Source organism: Cucurbita pepo, chromosome 16 (assembly GCF_057944985.1).
Source record: "Cucurbita pepo subsp. pepo isolate OVF chromosome 16, ASM5794498v1, whole genome shotgun sequence".
NCBI classification, from domain to species: Eukaryota; Viridiplantae; Streptophyta; class Magnoliopsida; order Cucurbitales; family Cucurbitaceae; genus Cucurbita; species Cucurbita pepo.
This window is the reverse complement of record NC_141813.1, coordinates 12,518,507-12,542,067: the sequence shown is the minus strand read 5'-3', so window position 1 is coordinate 12,542,067 and position 23,561 is coordinate 12,518,507. Positions and strand designations below refer to the sequence as shown.

Genomic DNA, 23,561 nt, shown 5'->3' with positions numbered 1-23,561 from the left:
ATATAATAATAGTAATACTTATTATTATTATAATAAAGCCAGAAAGTTTGGACACAATAAACTATCATATTTCTTTTTAGGTCATATCTATAATATTTTAATATTTAGTTGAAAATGTCAAATAAACTATTTCAAACAAATATCAGTAAATAATTATATTTTTATTATTATTTTTGAGATTGGTATAATTAAACTATTAGATAGATTAATAGATATAATAAGTAAACGTTTCATTAGTAATTTTAGCAGTCAAAATGAAGTAAAAACAAAAGTTACGGTAGAAATATAAATAAAATAGCACTCATTTATAAAGTACATATTGCATTTATAATTTAACATTATGTAAATACCATGTGATAATTTTTTTAATAATATTGGATAGAATAGAAAAGTCAAACATTCGGTAAGATTTTATTCCGATAGTTTGAAAATTAAGAAAGTAATATTTAAATATATCTCCAAGGAATAATGGTATTAGGCTAAAATATAAAAATATAATAAATAAAAAACTGTCATTTATTTTTTAAATATTTCATTACGTGGTAGTATAGGCTGGTTTTTTAATTCCCCATCTTAAATTAATTAATTAATATTTTGATTCTTAATTATTAATAATTTCAAGAATTATATTTATAATTTGAGGTTTTACAATTAAAATAAATAATTAAATAATTAATAAAAAATATAGTTGAGCTTTCAAATAATTTGGATAATTTTGCGTTTACCAGAAGTCTCGACTTGACAAGAGTAACAAGGACAAAAGATTTCTTAGGCCATCATATCATTCATCATAATACTTATCATATCCCTTTGTTCCTAAGAAAAAGAAAATTCTTCGAGAAGATTTTGAAACTTGCAACCAATTGGAATTTGACAAGTCTTCGTTGTGGATTTGTAATAATGCAAGCCCGCCGCTAATAGATACTGTTCGCGTTGGCCCGTTACGTATCACTGTCAGCCTCATGATTTTAAAACACGTCTACTAGGGAGAGGTTTCCTTGTAAAGAATGTTTCATTCCCTTCTCCAATCAATATGGGACCTCACATGATTTCTCGTAAAGCTTCGTTAAGTTTTGAGTTAAATTTGTCTTTTAATTTTACAAATAAACTTTCATTTTTTTTAAATATATCTTTCCACTTCCAATTTTATGTTTATTTTAAATTAAGTTCAATATTAATTAATTAATAAAAGGTTGAAAATTAAAAATAATTAAGAAAGAAATTTGAAAATTTCATATCTAATATATTTATGATATACTCAACATTTTCTTTTTAAATTAATGAATTATTAGACATAAAATTGAATTTTACATTGAATATGCATTAAACTATACATTTTATATTTAATAGATTCATAAATTTTTTAAAATGTTCGACTTAGCTATAAAATTATAAATTTAAAAATTAAGAAAATAGAAAGGCTAAAAGGGTAAAGAATAGTCCCTACATGTGTATATATATATATATATAACATATATTTTCTTAAAAGGGTCGCAAAATACTGATATTTTCAAATAGGTCCTTTCAGCCAAAGCCAAAACATAGCCGTTAATTTTTTACGATAACCCTCCAAAAGTGAAATTGTAATTTAATATAAATAAAAAAAACAGAGAGCTCACTTCATGAGAAAATCACGGAGGAAACTGCGAAAAAACAACCGGGAAGAGAGACCGCGCATTATTGCCATTGCGGCGGCCGGCGAAGCAAACCAGTCAGCGGAGGGACAAAGTCAAGCGCTGAAGCCGACATCTCGCCGCCGTAAGCATGGAATTTTTTGGTATGTTCAGTATTTTTAGAACTCTAAAAGCAAAATTTAACCCTAACATTACTCCTTCTGTGCTTGACCAAGAGGCCCAGTCTTTCATGACTTCAAATTAAATGCTTCCATCTAATCATCTCTCCATTAAATTCTCAACTGCTTAAATTTTAGGAAGCGGATAATGATGATCAGATTTCCAAATCGAGAATCGCCTGAATTTTGGTTCTACAAATGAAGAACAGAGACGACTCTGACCCTCACTTCCAGGATCAGAGATCGCAGAGTTCCAACTCCCGTGCCGAACGGCGTTCCGGTGCCCTAAGCAAGCCGAATCATGAATCTATACTTTCATACAAGTACGTAAAAGCGGCTGTTTCTAGATTTTTTAAATCCATTTTCATCGGTCGGAAGAAGAATTCTTCGGATCGATCTGTAATCAGCACCAGAGAAGCTAATAATTCTCGCAGAGAAGTCTCCTGTGAGTTTCCTTGATTTTTGGTTCGTTTTGTTTGTTCTTCGGCGAGTTAGATGATTGATTTTGCTTTCTTTGATTTTTAGCTTTTTCGACGGGAAGCTACGGGAGGAACTCGTCGGCTTTGAAGTCGTATGATTCGTATGGTTCATACGGTTCCTCGTCTAGCTATCCCAGCGAATTTTTCTCATCTCCGGAATTCTCGATTAAGGATCTTTATAAGGCGACGGACAATTTCTCTGCTGCTAATGTTGTTGGGACTGGATCGTTTGGAACGGTGTACAAAGGGAAGCTCAAAGACGGTTCTCTTGTTGCCGTAAAGCGAGCCAAAAGGGTACGAAGTTCAAGTTTAAACTTATTTTCTGTTGATTCCTCGAAGTTATGGAACAGGTTGAGTTCATCATGAGTTCGAACTTGAGATTAACAATGAAAAAAGTTGCTAAAGCTATGATTCGAGTGATCATATTAATATAAATTTGACCATTAAATGCTTAGGGTTTAGATTTTTGACAGATTTGATACTTTTGGCAGAATGCGAACGAGAGGTGTTTGCTGAAAGCGTTCTGGAATGAGATACAAGCTCTGTCAAGGATCGAACATTTGAATCTGGTACGTTTGTATGGCTATCTGGAGCAAGGAGATGAGAGGATCATTATTGTTGAATACGTTGGCAATGGAAATCTTCGGGAACATCTCGATGGTAAGCAATTTTGATGAATCATTCTGAATTGTGATATCTTCTTGATGTATGCATTTAACTCAGAAATCTAGTTTATTGATATCTTTTGTGCAGGCAAGCGAGGAGACGTCCTTGAGATTGGAGAGCGTCTGGACATTGCCATTGATGTAGCTCATGCTATCACCTACCTTCACATGTACAATGGTACGCACATGATTTTCCTAATATGCATTTCGTAGTGCTTCTGTGAGATCCCACATTGGTTAGAGAGGGGAACGAAACATTCCTTAGGGTGTGGGAACCTCTTCCTAGTATATGCGTTTTAAAAACCTTGAGAGGAAGTTCGAAAGAGAAGGCCAAAAGAGAACAATATGTACGAGTGGGGGGTTTGAGCTGTTATAAATGGTATTAGAGCCATACATTGAGAGGTGTGCCAACGAGGACATTGGTCTCCTAAAGGGGGTGAATTATGAGATCTCACATCGATTGGAGAGGGAAACGAAACATTTCTTATAAGAGTGTGGAAACCTCTCCCTAGAACGAAATTCTTATAGGGGTGTGAAAACCTCTATCTAGAACGAAACATTATTTATAAAGGTGTGGAAACCTCTCCCTAGCAGACGCGTTTTAAAAACCATGAGAGAAAGTCCGAAAGGAAAAGTCCTAGGAGGACAATATCCGTTAACGGTGGGCTTGGGTTGTTAAAGCTCCATATCAATGAATATGCTACATATAATTTAAGGAGTATTAGATAATGAACTATTGGTTCTAATAGTACGAACGAATAAAGTTTCTATTATTAGGCTAGAGGCTTAAGAATCCCAATCACTTCAAAATACAAACTAGCTCATGTTGTTCAGTTGCTGAGTCGAAGAAACAGTGAGAAATCTGAATCTGAATGTTTAAATGTAACTGACAGATGCGCCAATAATCCATCGAGACATAAAGGCTACAAACATCCTAATCACAGAGAAACTCCGGGCAAAAGTGGCAGATTTTGGGTTTGCACGCCTGGTTGCAGAAGATTCTAACGTTACACATATATCAACCCAAGTTAAAGGAACGGCTGGATACTTGGATCCTGAATACCTAAGGACTTATCAGCTCACTGAGAAGAGTGATGTATACTCCTTCGGGGTGTTGCTGGTAGAGCTCATAACAGGAAGACACCCAATTGAAACAAAGAGGGATGTCAAAGAAAGAGTAACTATAAGATGGGTAAGTCTTTTATTAACTGCACCATTACGTAATTCTGATCCTTTATACCTTGCAATTTTATATCAAATTCTCTTGCCTGCAATACCTTGGGTGCTTCTTTACATTTTCTAGATAGCGACTATCCTTGTTCAGTTTAGTTTCCCTGCATCTAAAAGTGAATATTCAAATGTCATTTTGAAGATTCTCTGCACGTCCTTTTAGTTCACTAGAGTTATGTTCTGGCTACAACTTGTGACACCACGATGAATAAAATTGCAAACTTGTAACAATCTAAGTCCACCGCTAAAAGTTATTGTCCGTTTTGGGCCGTTACGTATCACCGTCAACCTCAGTTTTTAAAATGCGTCTGATAGGGAGAGGTTTCCACACCTTTGTAAAAAATGTTTTGTTTCCCTCTCCGACCGATATGGGATCTCAAAATCCACTCCCCTTCGGTGTCCAGTGTCCTCGCTGACACTCGTTCCCCTCTCCAACCAATGTGGGATCTTACAATCCACCCCCTTCCGGGCCTAGTGTCCTCACTGACACACCGCCTAGTGTCTGGCTTCTATAGCATTTGTAACAGCTCAAGCCCATCTCTGGTAGATATTGTCCGCTTTGTCTCGTTATATAGCACCGTCAGACTCATGGTTTTTAAAACGCATCTGTTAGGAAGAAGTTTCCCCACCCTCATAAAGAATGCTTTGTTCCCCTCTCCGACCGACGTGGGATGTCACAAAACTTGGGTTGAATGGATTCTTTTTGGCCTCTTAAAATGTGAAAGTGCTCATCACATGACAATTTCATTAGGAGTTGCATACACGTTCTTCCCACTCTTAGTTTTGAATACGTGATGTTAATGAATGAAGCCAATGTATTTTCAAGTATGGTGTTTTATTTCACTCATCTTCTTCGTCACATGGTATGTTCCTGTTTAATGCAGACCATTATTAGGTACCAAATTACCAATGCATATTAGGAACTCTAGATATCATGCAAGTAAATCCCACGTGTTTAAGTTGTCTACTGTAGTGTGAGGTCTGGTCTTAAATTTCTCTCTAGAAACTAATGGGTAGAGTAGCTCAAAAAGAACTATAGCAGTTTCTGCCTTGCCTAGACATAACGGACGGGAAAAGGTCTCCGATCTGCCTTATTGTGATCGGAGCATAGTTATTTGTTTTCAGTCAAGTTGTCTATCCCGTCTCTTTATAGGTTGGAGAAGAGAATGAAACAATATTTATAAGGGTGTGGAAATCTCTCCCTAGCAGACGCGTTTCAAAATTGTGAGGCTGACAGCGATACGTAACGGGCCGAAGCGGACAATATCTGCTAGTGGTGGGTTTGGGCTGTTACAAATGGTATCAAAACCAGACACCGAGCAGTGTGCCAGCGAAGGCACTGAGTCCACAAGGGGGTGGATTGTGAGATTCCACATGGATTGGAGAGGGGAATAAATGATTGCTTATAAGGGTGTGGAAATCTCATCCTAGTAGACGCGTTTTAAAACTGTGAGGCTGACAACGATACATAATGGAGTGAAACGGACAATATCTGCTAGCGGTGAGTTTAGATTGTTATAGAAGTCATTGAAGAGATGTTTTGTTGGGAACTTGGGTGAGTAAAATCTGTTTGGACTATACAAATGAGTATTTTTAGAAATATAAGGTTGTGGTATGAGCCTAAAAACAAACAAATCCAATATGATGCAGGCTATGCAGAAGCTGAAAGATGGAGAAGCTGTGATCGCCATGGATCCCAGGCTGAGAAGGACTTCTGCATCTACCGTAACCATGGAGAAGATGCTCAAATTGGCTCGCCGATGCCTCGATCCCTTGAGACCGTCTCGACCGTCCATGAAAACTTGTTGTGAGGAGTTATGGGGAATTCGAAAGGAATATAGAGATAGATTATTATCTTCTTCTTGCTCGGAGTCGATTCGTTCAGCAGAATTTCCAGGTGGAAATGCAAAAAACAACCAATATGTTTCTTTTGATGATAAGGAGGATGAAGATTTGTACAGCAAATTCCATTCTGTATAAGTCACCAACTTATGGCCATTTCCAGATAAGAGTGAAGCTTTTCATGCCTCCTTTCCATAGCTTTGAAGTAACAAGTCCTGGAAGTCTCTCTGTTTTTATTGTATATTTTATATTTTCAAAAGATTCCCCAAACAGCATTTATTCAAAATACGTTGCTGCACTTTCCCTTACCGTTTGAATTTTCATATTCATTCTGTTTCCTATCCTATGGGAAACAAGTTTCAATAATAGTCCACCCGACCCGTATGAGGTTCTATAGTCTCGTTGGACACACCCCTCTCCAATCGACGTAAGATCACAGAATCTACCCTATGGGGTTCAGAGTTCTCGTTGGGTTCTCCTCCTCTCCAATCGATGAGGATCTCACAATTCGCCCCACTTAAGAGCTAGCGTCCTCATTGACACATCACCCGATGTCTGATTTTGATACTATTTGTAATAGCCCAAGCCTACCACTAACGTGTATTGTCTGCTTTAGTCTGTTGCGTATTGCCATTAATCTCATGATTTTAAAACGTGTGTGTTAGGAAGAGGTTTCCACGTTTATATAAGCAATGTTTCGTTTCTTCCTCCAATAAATTCTTTAACTTTCAATTTTTTGTCCAATAAATATTTGAGATTCATTTGCTGATCCTAAACTAAAAATTTACGGTACATAAAATTTATATATATAAATATATTGGGATGGTGTCAAGACATATGGACCCTGTCGATGGGGATTGAGATGATAGGATGAGATGCGATATTGCATTGAGAGACCTTGGGGTCGAACTGAATGACCTGGCTTAGTGTAGAGGTAAGTCGATTGTGTCGCAGACGATTGAATATGCACGCACAGACGGCGTGTGTGGTTGAGCAAGTTTGTATTCCGCAGGAACGATGTTCGATTGTAGAAGACAAACCTTGTCTAAGGTCCGAGACAAAACCACACAATCGAGGCGAAAAATATACATGGGGCTTAATTAGTCCGTGGTGGTGGAACAGTGATTAATTTTGTAATTGAAAAAAAGCAGCTGACTGGACTAGCACTGAAATATCCCCAACCCCGCGAAGTGACCGGTTTTCGTCTCTCTCCCCCTCAACCGTCGAAGTACTTTTCAGGATCTTCCCGTGAGGGCGGGCGCGCCTTTTTTCTAAACAGAAGAAATTATATATTACCAAAAAAGAAAAAAAATAATAATAATCTCCAAGTTCCCAAGTCCGCGATTCTTTCTCTTGGATCCATTCATTTCCATGTGATCGTCACGTATGGTTCAATCACCTCCATTACTACACTTTCCTCTCCTATTCATCTTCTTCCTCCACTCCTTTCTCTCTCTCTCTCTCTCTATGTGTGATTCTCTGATATTTTCTCGAGAAAACTCCAAATATGTCCTTCCATTCTCTTTGTCCTCATTACCTTTTTGAGTTTGTTTTTCTTTGAATCCTCACCGATTTCACTTTCATTGTAGTCCTGAAAATATCTTTCTCGCTTGCTTTGCTTATGCTTTTTTTTTATTGATTCTTCGGCTTCACTCGGTGCGAATATTATTGGATCTCATTCTTGTTCGAGTTTCTGTGGTTATCGGCTCGCTATTTTGGAGCTGAAGTGTTGAAGCAGTAAGTTTGTACTTCTGTTGTTTGCTGTTGATTTGCAAGTTCTAATTAGGGCTCGGTATTTTGATTCTCGGTTGTTCTTGGCTTGGTTCTGCGACTTGCTGTTTCTTTTCCTGTTAGATGTTTTCTCTTCAACATTGTTATTGTTTTGTTTCAGGTTGATTTCGTTGTAGACTCTGAGTATGGCGACTGTGAATGCTAATGGTGGTGCGGTTTCTACTGGTTCTGTGAAATTTCCCGCGGTTGCGCATCCTTTAGCCGAAGAGCCGGAAGAGATTGCGTCTAATATCAAATATCATGCAGCTTACAGTCCTCATTTCTCTCTCTTCAAGTTCGAGCCCGAGCAAGCGTATTATGCAACTGCTGAGAGTGTTCGCGATCGGCTTATACAAGTACGTTTTCTAAATCTTCAACTTCTTGTGTGCTGAAATTGTATTCTCGAATTGCTACTGACCTGTGTGTTGGTCGAATCCTCCTTTATGCTTTGACATGTTTTTTTGTCGACTCTCTGAAATACGATTTATGTTTGGTTCTTTATTGTGGTGTTGTGGTGTTGTGTAACTATCTTTCAAATGATTTTGAACATGAAACTACTAAAGAGCGTCTAACAGTCGAACCTTGCTTATTGAATGCTTTCTAATTGTCCCGATGCGCATCAAGGCTCAACATTTTGTTCTAGCGTTCGGTAGATATTTACCGTTTGATCTGGATTGTTTGCATTCACATTTTACGCTTGTTATCAAGGATTAAAAGCATTCTGCAACAATTAAGATTACAGATAGGAGATTAAACTAATCATCAGATTTCAATTGACAAGTGTTTCCTGTAAGAGGCTTATCTATAATGCATTAAGAGACAACAAAGTGTGTAGCTAATTTGAGTTGACTGGTCTACTATATTTGAATTGAGTATATTATGATGAGTGGTTGCATTTTTTCATTTAATCTAAATATGAATCTGCACTAACTTTGATTGATGGTGGCTGAACTGATGGTGCTACTTCTCATCCGTCACTCTGCAGCAATGGAATGAGACCTACTTGCATTATCACAAAGCTGATCCCAAACAAACGTACTACCTATCAATGGAGTATCTTCAGGGCCGAGCTTTGACCAATGCGATCGGAAACTTGAATACTCAGGATGCATATGCTGATGCTCTGAATAAATTAGGACATGATCTTGAGGAACTGGTTGAGCAGGTTATTTTCAATGTTCTGTTCATTTGAAACCTGTTTTCTGCAATATTTAAGAGGTCTTGTGTTTGCCCATTTGTTTTCTTCTACTGAATACTGTGCATGCTTTTCTTGAAAAGAAGCGATCATTAGTAGAAATTTAGTGGTGAAGGCTACGTATTTAATCCTTTCAACCATCAAATATGGCAACCAAAACCATATTTTTTTTACCAATAGCTCATTTATGACTCAAAAAATTCCATGCATGACTGTTGGTCCATATCCTGACTATAAATATATTTATATTCTCTGATATTTCAATGTTGACTTTAGCTTCTCTAGGAATCAATGACCACATGAATATATTGATAATTTGACACAGGTTGTACTTTTTATGCTTTCTCCACATCCTGCTGGCACATAGCTAATGTATGATTTTGTTGATCTATAATATCACATTTTAGATTTGAGTTTAGTCAAGTAGCCCTGTGTTTATAGTTTATCTTTTAACATGCACAATGTTGATATTGTAAATGACTTTTCATAGGAGAAAGATGCTGCCCTTGGAAATGGTGGACTTGGAAGGCTTGCTTCATGTTTTCTGGATTCTATGGCAACATTAAATTTGCCTGCATGGGGTTATGGTTTGAGGTACAGATATGGACTTTTCAAGCAGCTGATCACTAAGGATGGCCAGGAGGAAGTAGCTGAGGATTGGCTTGAGGTCAAGTTCCCATTTGAGAAAATCTTTAATCAATATATTTCTACTTCGGACATCTTTTAACACTTGTATTTGTGAAAATCATGCAGAAGTTTAGTCCTTGGGAAGTTGTCAGACATGATATAGTATTCCCTGTCAGATTCTTTGGTCATGTGGAGGTCAAGCCCAATGGATCGTAAGTTTTATGTGTCGGCTGAACTAATTGCCTCAACTAGTCCATTTTGAGAAGACATTGTAGTTATAAATGTTTAAGGGCCAGAATACATGTCAGAATTGATCATCTTACTTTAAAAATTAACTTCACTGCTTTGGGCATAACTCTTGGTTTAGTGAAAGTTGTGCATTGTGTACCTAACAGCCGAAGATGGACTGGAGGAGAGATTGTACAAGCTCTAGCCTATGATGTACCAATTCCAGGATACAAAACCAAGAACACTAATAGTCTTCGCTTGTGGGAAGCAAAAGCACGTGCGGATGATTTTGACCTTTTTCAATTCAATGATGGACAGTATGAATCTGCTGCACAGCTTCATTTTAGAGCTCAACAGGTATGTTACAAATTATCATACTTGAAAGGTTGTTCATGGATTTGGCACATTAACAGGTTTATTATCATTTGCAGATATGTGCCGTTCTATATCCTGGAGATGCTACAGAGAATGGAAAACTCTTGCGACTAAAACAACAGTTTTTTCTTTGCAGTGCGTCACTGCAGGTTGGGAGATTCTTCATTTTTTTTTTCTTTTCACGAAGGCAATTTTTTAGTCTTGTGTTGGCCTGGGATATCTTTCCTTCAACATTGAGGCATATTAAGAATCTCATGATGGTTCAAAAAATTATGTTCGTATATGCTTCTTTAAATAATTTTAGTATGAACAAAAGCATATTTCATTTGCTTTGTGCAAGTTACAACTGTGCTAGAAAAAAAGTATTTGGTAACTATATCATGCAACTATATATATATATATAGGGTGAAGATATAATTTCTAATACTTGTTTTTGAAACATAATGGAAGTATGAATATTCTTATAAATAAAACAGCCGGTTGTTTGTTTATTTTTTGAACAACTTCTCATTAATATAATGAAAAAGAACAAATGTTCAAGGGTTACAAACTCTTAAAGTGAGTGAAAATAAAATAAACAAAATACAAAATCAAGAACTTAGAAACAAATATGACCAGGCCAAGTAACCTATGAATTGTTCAAAATCCTTACCTAATGAGAATCAAAAGAACATGAAGCCAGAACTTCAACAAACAATTATTTGCTGCTGCAACCGTTTTTGATAGTAACACTTAGATATGCATCTCAAAATTAATGCCAAGTTAAATGTGCCTGTGATTGTAATTGGCTTAGTTAAAGTTTCTAACAATTATAAAATATACAATCAACCCCAAATGGATGGCTAGTGAGTTTCAATGGTGCGAATTTTAGCAAATGGTACTACTGCTGGTGATGAACCAGCCAGGGGCGAGGATATAGTGTTAGTTTATGTCATGAGAGGATCAAGTTGGTTGTATTAGTTGTATATGTAGTGATAGCAAACACGTGCATGATATAGTTCTAATCTAAATCCTATAATCTAACGAAGAAAGTTTTGATCTGGTTATACAATTATTAGGTTTGTTGGGCTGAGAGTTCCTGCAGACCTAGGTGCTTTTTGCTAGTAATCGTTAGATATTCAGAATGTCAATGTTTTCGTTGATTATGTGCACCTGTTCTCCGTAAAAAATGATTACGTGCATCTGTTTGCTGCCTGCTCTTTGGTATTTTTTCCTCATCTGACAAGGATATCCAAATCAATTACAGGACATAATTTCAAGATTTAAGGAGAGAAAGCAGGGGAAAGATTCATGGGAGTGGTCTGAGTTTCCTAGCAAAGTTGCAGTGCAACTAAATGATACTCATCCAACCCTTGCAATTCCTGAACTGATGCGATTACTAATGGATGATGAAGATCTTGGATGGGATGAAGCATGGGATATAACTACAAGGTGTAAGAAATGTATATATGAGATCTTTAGGTTATTATGTTTTGGAATTAGAAGCTAAATTGGACTATGTTGAAAACTGGATCAGGACTATTGCTTATACCAATCACACTGTCCTTCCTGAAGCACTTGAGAAATGGTCACAACATGTGATGTGGAAGCTTCTTCCTCGCCATATGGAAATTATTGAAGAAATTGACAAGAGGGTACAAGCCTCACTTTAGAATCAAAGTTGTTTTTCTTCTTTCAACACTTAATTTCGTTTACTTAGATTATTTCTTATAGAGCTTGGAAAAACCTTACAGTTTGTTGCAATGATCCATGCTGCTCAAAATAATCTTGAGCATAAGATAGACAGTTTGCGGATCTTGGATAATAATCCTCAGAAGCCAGTTGTTCGGATGGCTAATTTGTGTGTTTTATCTGCGCATTCGGTGAGAAATCTTACTTTGGGAAAGAATATTTTATGCATTTTCTTCTTCTATTCAAGCATTGTTGTATTCCGTAGAGTGAGGTTCTCATTAGCTTTTTAGAATTCACCTTTAAGATTTTAGTGCTGTAGTTAATCTTGTGAGGAGGATCTCATATTATTAATTCCTTTTGCCTATTGTTATTGTAGGTAAATGGTGTTGCGCAGTTGCACACTGATATCTTAAAGGCTGAGTTATTCGCAGATTATGTAACAATATGGCCAACAAAATTTCAAAATAAGACAAATGGCATTACTCCACGCCGATGGCTCCAGTTTTGCAACCCTGACCTCGGTAACATAATAACCAAATGGTTGAAAACAGAAGACTGGGTGACCAACCTTGACCTGCTTGCAGGTCTCCGAAAAGTACGTCTTGACTACTACTTATTTGGAATTCAAAATTTCTTTAGTCTAATTTCATTCTTGCTATGTTCCTTCCAAAAGATTGCGGACAATGCAGATCTTCAAGCGGAATGGGCATCTGCTAAAATGGCTAACAAGGTGCGGTTGGCAAAGTATATAGAGCAAGTGACTGGCGTTAGCATTGACCCAAATACTTTATTTGACATACAAGTTAAGCGCATACATGAATATAAAAGGCAACTGCTGAATATCTTGGGTGCAATTTATCGATACAAGAAGTTAAAGGTATAAAATACTCCTTAGTTACATTCCACTATATTGCCGAACAAATAAGTGATGTATGAGTTGGGGGTCGAAACATCGTGTATTTAATAGCATCTGTAATCATATCTGAGTTTTCATAATAGCCAAGAAATCCTTTTCTTCTAAAATTGCTCATTATATATATATATATATATATATATATATATATATATATATATATATATATATATATATATATATATATATATATATATATAGATAGGTTGCCTGCTTATTGTGCTGGTACCATTTCACCAGTAGTGGAATATGAATGTTTAATTAAGTAGTCTTTGATTTTTACTCTTTCAATATATACACCCAGTTTGAGCAAGTACTGTTTTTTGTTTCGGATTGTTTCTTTATTTTTTTAACACCCAATAAATAGTATTGTAGTCATTTTACTGGACTTTTTTTTTTTTTTTTTTTTTTTTTTTTGCAGGAATTGAGTCCTGAAGAACGGAAAAAAACCACTCCACGGACTATTATGATTGGAGGAAAAGCATTTGCTACATATACAAATGCCAAGCGGATAGTCAAGCTGGTAAATGATGTTGGTGCAGTTGTCAACACTGATCCTGAGATCAATAGCTACTTGAAGGTATATATTTTGAAGTGGGCTCTTAGTATTTTCATCTTCATGCATGATTTTGTTAGTTCGCTAGTGGCTTGAATGTTCAATTGGTGCTAAAATTGTTGCATTCATTTCTCTTAGATTTTATAACATGAGGGAATAAGTTAGAAAGCAAGAAAGGAGTTATTCTGAACTTTTCCTCTGGATTACCGTCGTGTCTCCTTTTTCTTATGTGCTTATTATGATGTTTTAGCTATTTCGCTCATCGAGTAGGCATTTTCTTTGTGGTTTTAGATTTATATGTTTTAAATATGTGGTTGCTCTTGCTGAGAATTATTATTAATTTCTATAAATTTATTCTCGTATGTAGAGATATTTCTTTAGAATTAAAATCTACAAATGTGTAGCGTTATCAGATGGTACACCTTTCAAACACACGAACAGAAGATGAAAAAAGAGAGTTCTTATAAAACCATATCTAAATGATTACCCACGTTGAGCCTTAATGGCTTCTTAAAGCATTTACTTCTGTTTAACTCTGCTGTCTCGGCAATATTTTCAGGTTGTATTTGTTCCAAATTACAATGTGTCTGTGGCAGAGAAGCTTATTCCAGGAAGTGAATTATCACAGCATATCAGCACTGCTGGCATGGAGGCTAGTGGCACTAGCAACATGAAGTTTGCCCTTAATGGCTGCCTCATAATAGGAACATTGGATGGGGCTAACGTTGAAATCAGAGAGGAAATTGGAGACGAGAACTTTTTCCTATTTGGTGCAACAGCAGATGATGTCCCTAGGCTCCGGAAAGAGAGAGAGCTTGGGCAGGTGTGTGCCTTCCTCTTTTATGTTCAGTATTTTTTTTTTTTTTCCTTGTGAAAATTGGTTCACGTAATATGTCATCTAACTATCAAAATCACGATTCAATTATTTCGTTCTTCACTTTGCTAGTATTATTCATATTAACTTTTCTTTTTCGTTCTTCAGTTTAAATGTTCAAGTAAACTAGATTTGTTTTAACAAAATTTTCAACATTGAAATAAAAGTCTAAGTAAATGCTCTAGTCTTGAAAAAAAAAGGATTTGATGAAGTCTACATGAATTTTTCTAAAACTTTAGTTTTTATGCTTCAATTAATTAATTATTTTTTATTTTCTTGATGCAAATATTCTTGCGCTTGATGAAAGATTTTTTTTAAAAGGAAAGACTTGGACACTCCAAATTATGAACTTGAAACTTGTATTACACTGATGCTCTACTCGTAATGGTCTTCATGCTTCCTATAAAGACTCTGTGCTTGATTGAGGACCTTAATGAAAGTGGACAGTGGGTTTGCTACCAAAGGACTTGGGAGGTGGACCTCAAATCCATTGTGTTTCCAAATTCAAATCACTGGTCCTTATTCTTACTTCTTACCCGCTCCTGACCTAGGAATGGAATCAAAATTTAATGAAAGTGCCTTCAAAGCATAACTTTGGATTGTATGACATGCTCCGTTGCTTACATCTTTCTGGAAAACTCCGAATTACAAAATTTTCAAATTCACAACAACGTTCTTTTGAAGAGTTTCTACCTTTTGTACTCGAATTAATTTTCCGTTTCTACTATGCAGTTTAAGCCAGACCCTCGATTTGAAGAGGCCAAACAGTTTATAAGGAGTGGTGCATTTGGAAACTATGACTATGGCCCTCTCTTGGATTCCCTTGAGGGGAACTCTGGCTATGGTCGTGGTGATTACTTTCTTGTTGGTCATGACTTCTCAACCTACATGGATGCACAGGCAAAAGTAGATGAAGCTTACAAGTAAGAAACTGATTCTTTTAGATTTTCTCCCCCCTTGGTTGGTTGTTTAGTTTAACTGATGCTGCTAAATTATCTCATCGATTTTGATTATTAATTGTTTGTCATTTAGATATTTTAGTTTAACGGATAAACCATTCATGTAAGCATAAGGGCAATGGTTGTTTCTCAATCATGGAAAATTTGTCTAAATGATTATGTTTTCTCTGAGCGTCCTACTGCTGGATTGGTTTGCTACTTCAGTGAGTCAAAGAGTTTGAGTGAACGCAGATAGGGAGAGATTTGTTCCTTGATAGCCAGTTAGGCACTATTTCTTTCTCCATAGCACAGATAATCAAGGTATTCTTATTATACAATATGATACACTCAGCCTCTACTACATTACTAGTGAAGCATCATGTCCTATATATTTAATTATAATTGACTAAGCCTCCATATTTTGAGTCTTCGTAAACTTCCAATTTTCGCAAGATTCCTCGAAATCATGCCTTCAACAATAACAGTCAAGTTTAATGGCTTTTGGGTTTGTTCTACTGCTGCTTGTTGGTTAAACATCAATCTTAGACCATCCAATCAGCAAAAACAAGATTTGCCTAACAACATATGCGTTCTGCAGGGACCGACAGTTGTGGCTGAAGATGTCGATATTGAGCACAGCTGGGAGTGGAAAATTCAGCAGTGACCGAACAATTGCACAGTATGCCAAAGAAATATGGAATATACAGGAGTGCCGTGTACCATAGTTTCAACAGCCTAGGTTCACCTTGTCTTAAATTAAAGGAAATAAGAATTCTGTACGACGCTAGGTATCTCAATTATCTCTCTGCTTTAATTCACTACTTGCTGGTACTAGTAACACTAGCGGAGTACAATATAAAACTTTTCATGTAATATCATATTGTGATGCAATTACCTGTTCAATTAATAAAATTTCCGTTTGTTAGTGAAGCTTTTTTAGATTAGAGGTTGGCTTGTAGATTCCGTGGTGTCTACTAAAAACGTCATGGAGAATATATTGTCGTTGTACCTCGTACCTCACCGTGAACAGTTGTACATACTCGACCTTCTAGTAGATCAAGGAGAGCATTAATCTACTTCTTTATACGTTCCAGATGATTTTGAATTCCATTTGATAAATTGCAATGCAAAACTCTTACTAGGCCCCTGATGACTTATGTAAGATTGCAAATCATTTTTTGAACGATGATCCACACTTAAACTTAACAAGGTTGCCGGTAGGCCTTAGTGTACTACCCTCAAGGATTCATCTTCGATTGGCTTGCTAAAAGAAGTATGGCCCATAAGTTGGTAAGAATTTTTTGCTTCTAAGACTACTCATTGCATATTGATATGATGTATTGTTGACTTATCGTACAATTGATCTCTGTCGCAGATGAAACTACTCAGACACGAGATGGTTTTTCATTTGACAAATCAATTGATTGATTGATCCGATGATTGGATGTGTTGAGCGATGGATCAGCTACCAAGCTTACCAAGCCGGTGAGAGAAATAATTTTGTTTAGTTTTACATTTTAATCATTACGTAATTATTTTTTATACACAAAGCATTAAAGAATATATATATCTGAATTGAAGATTGATTAAATTGATTGATGGAATCCATGGCTAATACCTGCATTATTAGTAAAAATCATGAGCTTAGATTCTCAACTTTTGGCAGCCGACTGGGTTTTTCAAATTTGGTGCCTCAACTCTCAGAGTTGAAATAAATGAGGTGTTTTTCAAATCTTGAAGTGGAAGGGTGGGCTGTCATGTCATGCCTGGCTAATGGTACTCATCATACTACAAATCGAGGTAAGATTGAACTTTTACTATCCAATAAAGTAATAGATATCTCATTAATTGACTTTTAATCTAAAATTTCTTGTGTTTTTAGAATCAGATTAGTTGTTTCCATCATGTTAATTGCTATAATTAAGGAACTCTTTAACTACAGTTGTTGATCTAAATTTTATCTGGCATGATTAAAGAAAAACTAATTGGGGAAAGTAGGGAATGACTTATTTAAATGAACAAAGTTCTTAAAGGAAAAAAAAAATTATGAACTGTTACTGTTCACAAGAAGTTTATGCTCTTCCAAGGGAAAGAGTGCAGGAGAAAACTAATTCTTCATGGTGCCATGTGTTGTGTGCCTCGCATGCTAATTTTATAATTATTGTGGATATATATAATTTCTTGTTTCTTATTTTCCAAAATTTTAAATTAAAAATATAAAACTTTTGTCGTTTATGTTTTGAGAAAAAAAAAAAAAAAACTAGAAACATGAGTTACCAAACACTTCTGCTTCTTACAAAATTAGAAACAATAAATAAGATACTAGAAATAGAAATAGAAACATTACCAAATGGGAGCACTATTTTATGGGAATGAAAATTTACGGAAAGTTAACTTTTTGTGCATTTGGCGTTCAACAAACGTTTAAATCAATCATAACACGTGAATTGTTTTATTTATTTTTATCTAAATACAGAAATTACTTGTTAAGGATTTATTTATTATTTATTTATTATTATTATTTTAATATTATTTTTTTTAACATGAATCATAAAACATTGTACACAGATTCTGTCACTGTCCAAGTTATGGCCGTGAATTATGACAATTGAGCTTGCTCATGGCTTCCCTTTCAATGACATGCTCCAATATAATTGGTCAACGGTCATTTCAGTGACGGGCAAAGGTACCTTTTCTTTTTTCTTTTCTCTGTGACTGGCAAAGGTGGATACATTATTTCATAAACTTTGCACGTATAATTTCACGTCTAATTTCTTGCCTTGGTGAGGGAAAAATAGCTAAATTTGGAGCCTAAAACAGAAGGATTAAAACATCGATGGTACACTTTTCTTACTAAATAAAATCTTAATGCCAAACCCTAAATTCTTGTAATAACTACGTTAAGGTAGAATAAAGACTGGTTATGGAGTTTAGAAAAGTCCCCTACGGAAAGAGCATCCCCAAATTGGAGGGCATGTGGCTAGACTTTAGCTTAAAGCACATTAAGGTGAAGGCCTAGCAATGTCGAAGTTAAAAACTAACCTAATATGAGCTTGACTACCAATGTAAAAACAATACCACTAGCAGAAAACTTGTTGCCCATTAAGTATGGATTGTCAAACACGACAAAAAAATATATGCACTTTCTCCCCAATAGAAAACAGGTCGCATCCCTTCTTAAAAGAGAGATTCAAATTATCTTGAGGTATTGCGGTCAAAACTCAAGCTTATTTCAAATATAAAAAAAATGAATGCTTACTGGCTTGCACTTTAGAGTATACGTGGTTGATTATCACATCGGTGCAAGGTTTTGTAGTAAGTATATTAGGCAGATGACTTGAATTCACTCCGAGCTCTAGTTTAATAACTCCTCTTATTTAAGGTATAACTATTCCCCTCATTTAGAATCTCATATCAACCAAATAGATAATTTTTTTTACTATCTCTAGATTTATTAAAGTATTTAAGTGTGACTTAAACCTAAACATGACAGAATATATCATTTCACCAACTTACCACATTCTAGATATAGCTACTCGCCCTTTCTAGGATCACATATATCTACAAGATATATAAATACCGAGTAAAAGAAGTGAAAGAAATAGGAGGAGAAGAAAGATTTGTTTATATCTCTAAATTTTATTTAAGTATTCCAACGTGACCTTAATCTCAATTTGGCAAACATATCATTTCACCAACTCTATAGTTGATCAAAATATATTATCGTGTCTTAAATCCACATCTCTGGATCTTCACCATCTAGTTCATTGCACCACAAATCTATGAATTTGAATGCTTTATTCGGTAGACCCTAATTTCCACATGCAGTTTGTTTCTTGTCATGGTGATGCATGGTCCATAGACGAGATGGAAATGGCAGCTGCCTGCCTCTTGTGAGATGACCAATAATTTAGCGACAAAATGAAAATGACACTTTTTAGTAGAGGTCCTGTCAACTCCAGGTTGTGAGGGTTGTCGCCAAGTTAGTTAGTAGGTACGTGTGTTGTCTTGTCTTGATTGGACATTGTCATTTAATTCAACTTCTTACCACTTAAAAGGTCTAATCCCTTCATCAGTATACTTAATTTTAGCCACAAGGTAGTTTGGGGTTCATAACACAGCTTTGGTCTAGTTATGAACGGTTAGTTAAATTGAAATTTCCTTATTTATTTTGCTTAACTTATAATTTTTTTTTTGAATTTTTAAGTTTATATCTAATAGATATTTTAATTTTAAAAAATATTTAATACATCTTTCTTTACCTTCGTGTTTATTGAATTAAACTTTAAAATGGTTCTAAAGATCATTAGTTTCAATTTCTTTCGGTTACCTGTACTTAATTATTTTTATGATTGCGATAATTTATAATTTAACCCCTTTAACTCTAAAGTTGTATTTATCTCTCCCTTTCTTAGCTTTTATTATTTATTTATACCTCTCCCTTTCTTAGCTTTTATTTATTTATTTATATTTATATTTATCTCTCCCTTTCTTAGCTTTTATTTATTTATTTATATTTATATTTATCTCTCCCTTTCTTAGCTTTTATTTATTTATTTATATTTATATTTATCTCTCCCTTTCTTAGCTTTTGTTTATTTATTTATATTTATATTTATCTCTCCCTTTCTTAGCTTTTATTTATTTATTTATATTTATATTTATCTCTCCCTTTCTTAGCTTTTGTTTATTTATTTATATTTATCTCTCCCTTCTTAGCTATGCATACATTGTAGGAAGAAAGGTTTTGAACCAAAGTCTAGGAAGTAGAGTAAATTCACTGAATTTATTATTATTATTATTATTTTACCCACAGGACAGACAAACCCCTGGCTTAATCATTCATTTGCCAACCCCAAACCCAAAATTCCATCATTAATGATTTATTGTTATATTTTTATACTAACAACCTTTATTTATATTTTTGTTTGTAATAATCGTTGGATGAAAGTCTCACCTCGACTAATTTAAAGAATGATCATGGATTTATAATCAAGGAATACTATCTTCATTGGTATGAGACCTTTTAGGGAAGCTCAATGCAAAGTCATGAGAGCTTATACTCAAAATGGACAATATCATACCTTTGTAGAGAGTCGTTCAACTAACATGGTATCAGAGCATCATTCTTAACATGGTATCAGAATATTGCCCTAAACTTAGCCATGTCAATAAAATCCTCAAATGTTGAACAAAAGACTCCAAAAGAAAAAGGAGCCGAGGCTCCTTGAAGACATAGTAAAAAATGACTAAAACTCCAAAAGAAAAAAGAGTCGAGCCTCGATTAAGGGGAGATGTACTTTGTTCGAGGGGAGGTGTTGGATGAAACTCCCACATCAGCTAATTTAGATCATGAGTTTATAATCAAAGAATACTATCTCTATTGGTACGATGTCTTTTGGGGAAACCTAAAACAAAGCCATGAGAACTTATGCTCAAAGTAGACAATATCATACAATTGTAGAGAGTCGTGTTCACAATAATATATAATATAGTTTTAAACTTCCTCGTCAAAACCATTTTTTTATGACTTTAAACAAAATTGTGTAAGATACAAAAATTATGAAATTGACACATAACATTAATGAGAGAAAACAATATAACAAAAAGGTATTAGAAATATTAAATAGTACTTTTGGTACTTCAATTAACTAAACTAATAAAAACGCATATTTAGGACTGCCAGACATCGTAGATAAACTAAGGGTGAGGTTTGAATTATAAGCGACATTCCAAAGTGCATTATGCCAAAAGATGGAAGCCAAAGTGATAGAAAAGCAATTGGGAAAATGGGAGTTTTATCTCCTTGTCTACGAGGCTAATGGCTACTTATATGGCTACAAAAAACATAAAACACATCAAGTTGGGATTTTTGATTCATAACATCAACCCTCCTTTCTTTCCCACCTTCAAAAGAATGGGCCATTGACTTCCCTCCAATCCAAACCAATCCAATTTTAAGAGGTTCATTCAAATGAGTGAGGCCATAACAACGTGTAGGGGCCTCTTCCAACGCTATGCTTTACAACTTCAACTTGACACGTGGCTTTCCATATTGCAACATTCAAGTGGTTCCTTTTTTGGATAATTCTTTTAAATATCTTTTGATATTATTATATTTTTCTAAATGCTATTTATTTTTATTTTTTTTTTCCTTTGCTACTTGTGGTTGAAATTTTATTAGAAAAAACTATACTTTTTTATATTTTCTTTAATCTTTGAAAAATGAGATGGATTGTTCTCAGGTCTCTCCACTTTTAATATTCGTCAATTATACTCTTAAAAGTTGCATTTGGTAATATTTTGATCCTTCGCTATTTTTTATATTAATTACAAACATGATAATAAAATAATAATTAATTCTATAATAATAAAAAAAAATTTAAATGACTATTTAAATGAGAATTCTTATTTGTAATTCAACCATACGTGTAATTTAAATAATTCAAAATATTTAACTTTTTAGTCGAGAATATATTTTTAAATAATATTCAATTTGGTTGTGGTATATTAATTCTAATTAACTTAATCATTTTAATTTATGGGTTTTTCAAATTTTTAATAGCCGAAGTTGAATTTTGTCAGCACATTGAACATAGCAACTCGAACAATTTTCTAATTGAAAAAAACCCATTCTATTTTTTTTTTTTTTTTTTTGAAATCGATTGATTTACGAGTTTAGTGTTTGAATTTTTAGATTAGGCTGGATAGATCCTTCCATTTAAAAAAGCAGTTATTAAGTTCTTAAGCGGTTAATTCTGTGTAAATAGGATCTTGAGTTTTAATAATTTTTTATAATATTCTTAAATTTTAATTTTTGTATCTAACAAATTCATAATTCATTATTCTATTCAATATTTCTCAAATTTATCTTCTAAATATAAAATTAAAAGTTGATATTTATTAGATAAGAGACGAAATGAGAGATAGAAAGAGGGCAAATGGAAGGGTATAAGAAGAATGGGCTAGGGCGTGACCTTGGCCCCTTACTGCATGTGCATCCACCATACGCCACATTCATCAAAGCCACAAATTAAATAAATTAATAATAATAAAAAAATCATTTTAAAAAATCATTTATATTATATTAAAAAAAAAACTCTTAATTTTACTACTTTGTTAATAATTAAAATAAGTAATTATAAGTAAAGTTGAATTTTGATTCAATTATTTATGTCCATTATGATTGTCTTACACTCAATTTTCTTCACTTATCTAACAAGAGCACGTGATATACCATCTCTCCATTCATATCCCTCTCTCCAATTGCACGTGTTATTATTATTATTTTTTTAAAAAAATTATTGATAAAATCTGTAACATATGATAATTAATATTCAGATAATTAATACTCGAACTCTTTATTAAAATTAATTAATAATAATAAATTACAAGATATTCTATACAAACTACTAATATCAATGAATGATATTTATAACAGAAGCTAACGATTTATTTATAAAATATTTAAATATTTATTTTTAACATACTTAAATATCTTTATTCATAAAAATATACGTTGAGCTAACGATGATTTTTTAATACTTCCCTCAACAGTAGTCCTCATTCATTGTACCATATTAAGCTATAGCTAAATCTCTCTAATTTCTATATTTTACTAAAATTTAAAAGAAATAATCACTTTTAAAAAAGCAATTGAGTATAATTTTGTAGGGACCAAATTGATGAGTTGGGTTTTGTCATTTTTCTTTTATATGCATTGATAAATTGAAGTATAGAAATTAATTGAGGCTCAAATTTCCCTTTAATCGAGACTCGACTCGTTCTATAGAGCTCACCATTGAATCACTTTCTACACTTTCGAGACTCACAACTTCCATGTTCAACACTTGAGAATTCTAGGCTCGACTTGTTCTCTAGAGCCTTCGAACAAAGTACACCATTTATTCGACCCTTGAGTCCACAACATTTTTTTGTTTAACGCATGACTAAGATACCATATTATGAACCACGACCCTACACAATGGTATGATATTGTTCACTTTGAGTAGCATGGTTTTGCTTTTAGTTCTCCGAAAAGGCTAATAGAAATAGTATTTCTTACTTATAAACTCGTGATCTTTCTTTTAATTAGTGAATGTGAGACTATTTCTCTTAATAATCTTCGACAATAAGAACATAATATTACTAATTAACACGTACTTGATATGCATACCCGTGTCTTCTAGTTTAACAAGTATAAGGTGAAATCGAACCATTTATCTTTGACGAGATAATAATTTGTGTCTTATCTGGTAATCTGTGTTCGAATCGACATAAATTATCGAGTAGATGACTAAGAACGATTTCTCCCTTTTCCTTGTCTTTTTAGCGAACTTGTTCACTCTATCTATATATCATCATCTTCTTCGCAAATCAATTTATAATTGCACTGGGCGCCACTTT

At 34.3% G+C, this 23,561-nt stretch overlaps 2 protein-coding genes across 2 annotated transcripts; both read left to right on the top strand.

Moving 5' to 3' along the window:
- The first annotated feature begins 1,616 nt into the window (after positions 1–1,616).
- CRCK1 (calmodulin-binding receptor-like cytoplasmic kinase 1) lies at positions 1,617–6,316 on the top strand. Its single transcript, XM_023657569.2, has 7 exons — positions 1,617–1,777; positions 1,931–2,237; positions 2,318–2,565; positions 2,763–2,931; positions 3,025–3,114; positions 3,830–4,128; positions 5,817–6,316. The coding sequence occupies exons 2-7, from the start codon at positions 1,991–1,993 to the stop codon at positions 6,144–6,146; spliced, it is 1,383 nt and encodes a 460-aa protein (XP_023513337.1). The 5' UTR covers positions 1,617–1,777; positions 1,931–1,990; the 3' UTR covers positions 6,147–6,316.
- Positions 6,317–7,400: 1,084 nt separating this feature from the next.
- Positions 7,401–16,080, top strand: PHS2 (alpha-glucan phosphorylase 2). The gene is made up of 16 exons (XM_023656828.2): positions 7,401–7,745; positions 7,900–8,134; positions 8,764–8,943; positions 9,464–9,640; positions 9,727–9,812; positions 9,996–10,185; positions 10,260–10,352; positions 11,450–11,634; positions 11,720–11,837; positions 11,937–12,065; positions 12,251–12,469; positions 12,548–12,751; positions 13,209–13,367; positions 13,903–14,166; positions 14,950–15,140; positions 15,754–16,080. Exons 2-16 carry the CDS (start codon positions 7,925–7,927, stop codon positions 15,878–15,880), a joined length of 2,532 nt encoding a protein of 843 aa, XP_023512596.1. The 5' UTR covers positions 7,401–7,745; positions 7,900–7,924; the 3' UTR covers positions 15,881–16,080.
- Positions 16,081–23,561: the final 7,481 nt, after the last annotated feature.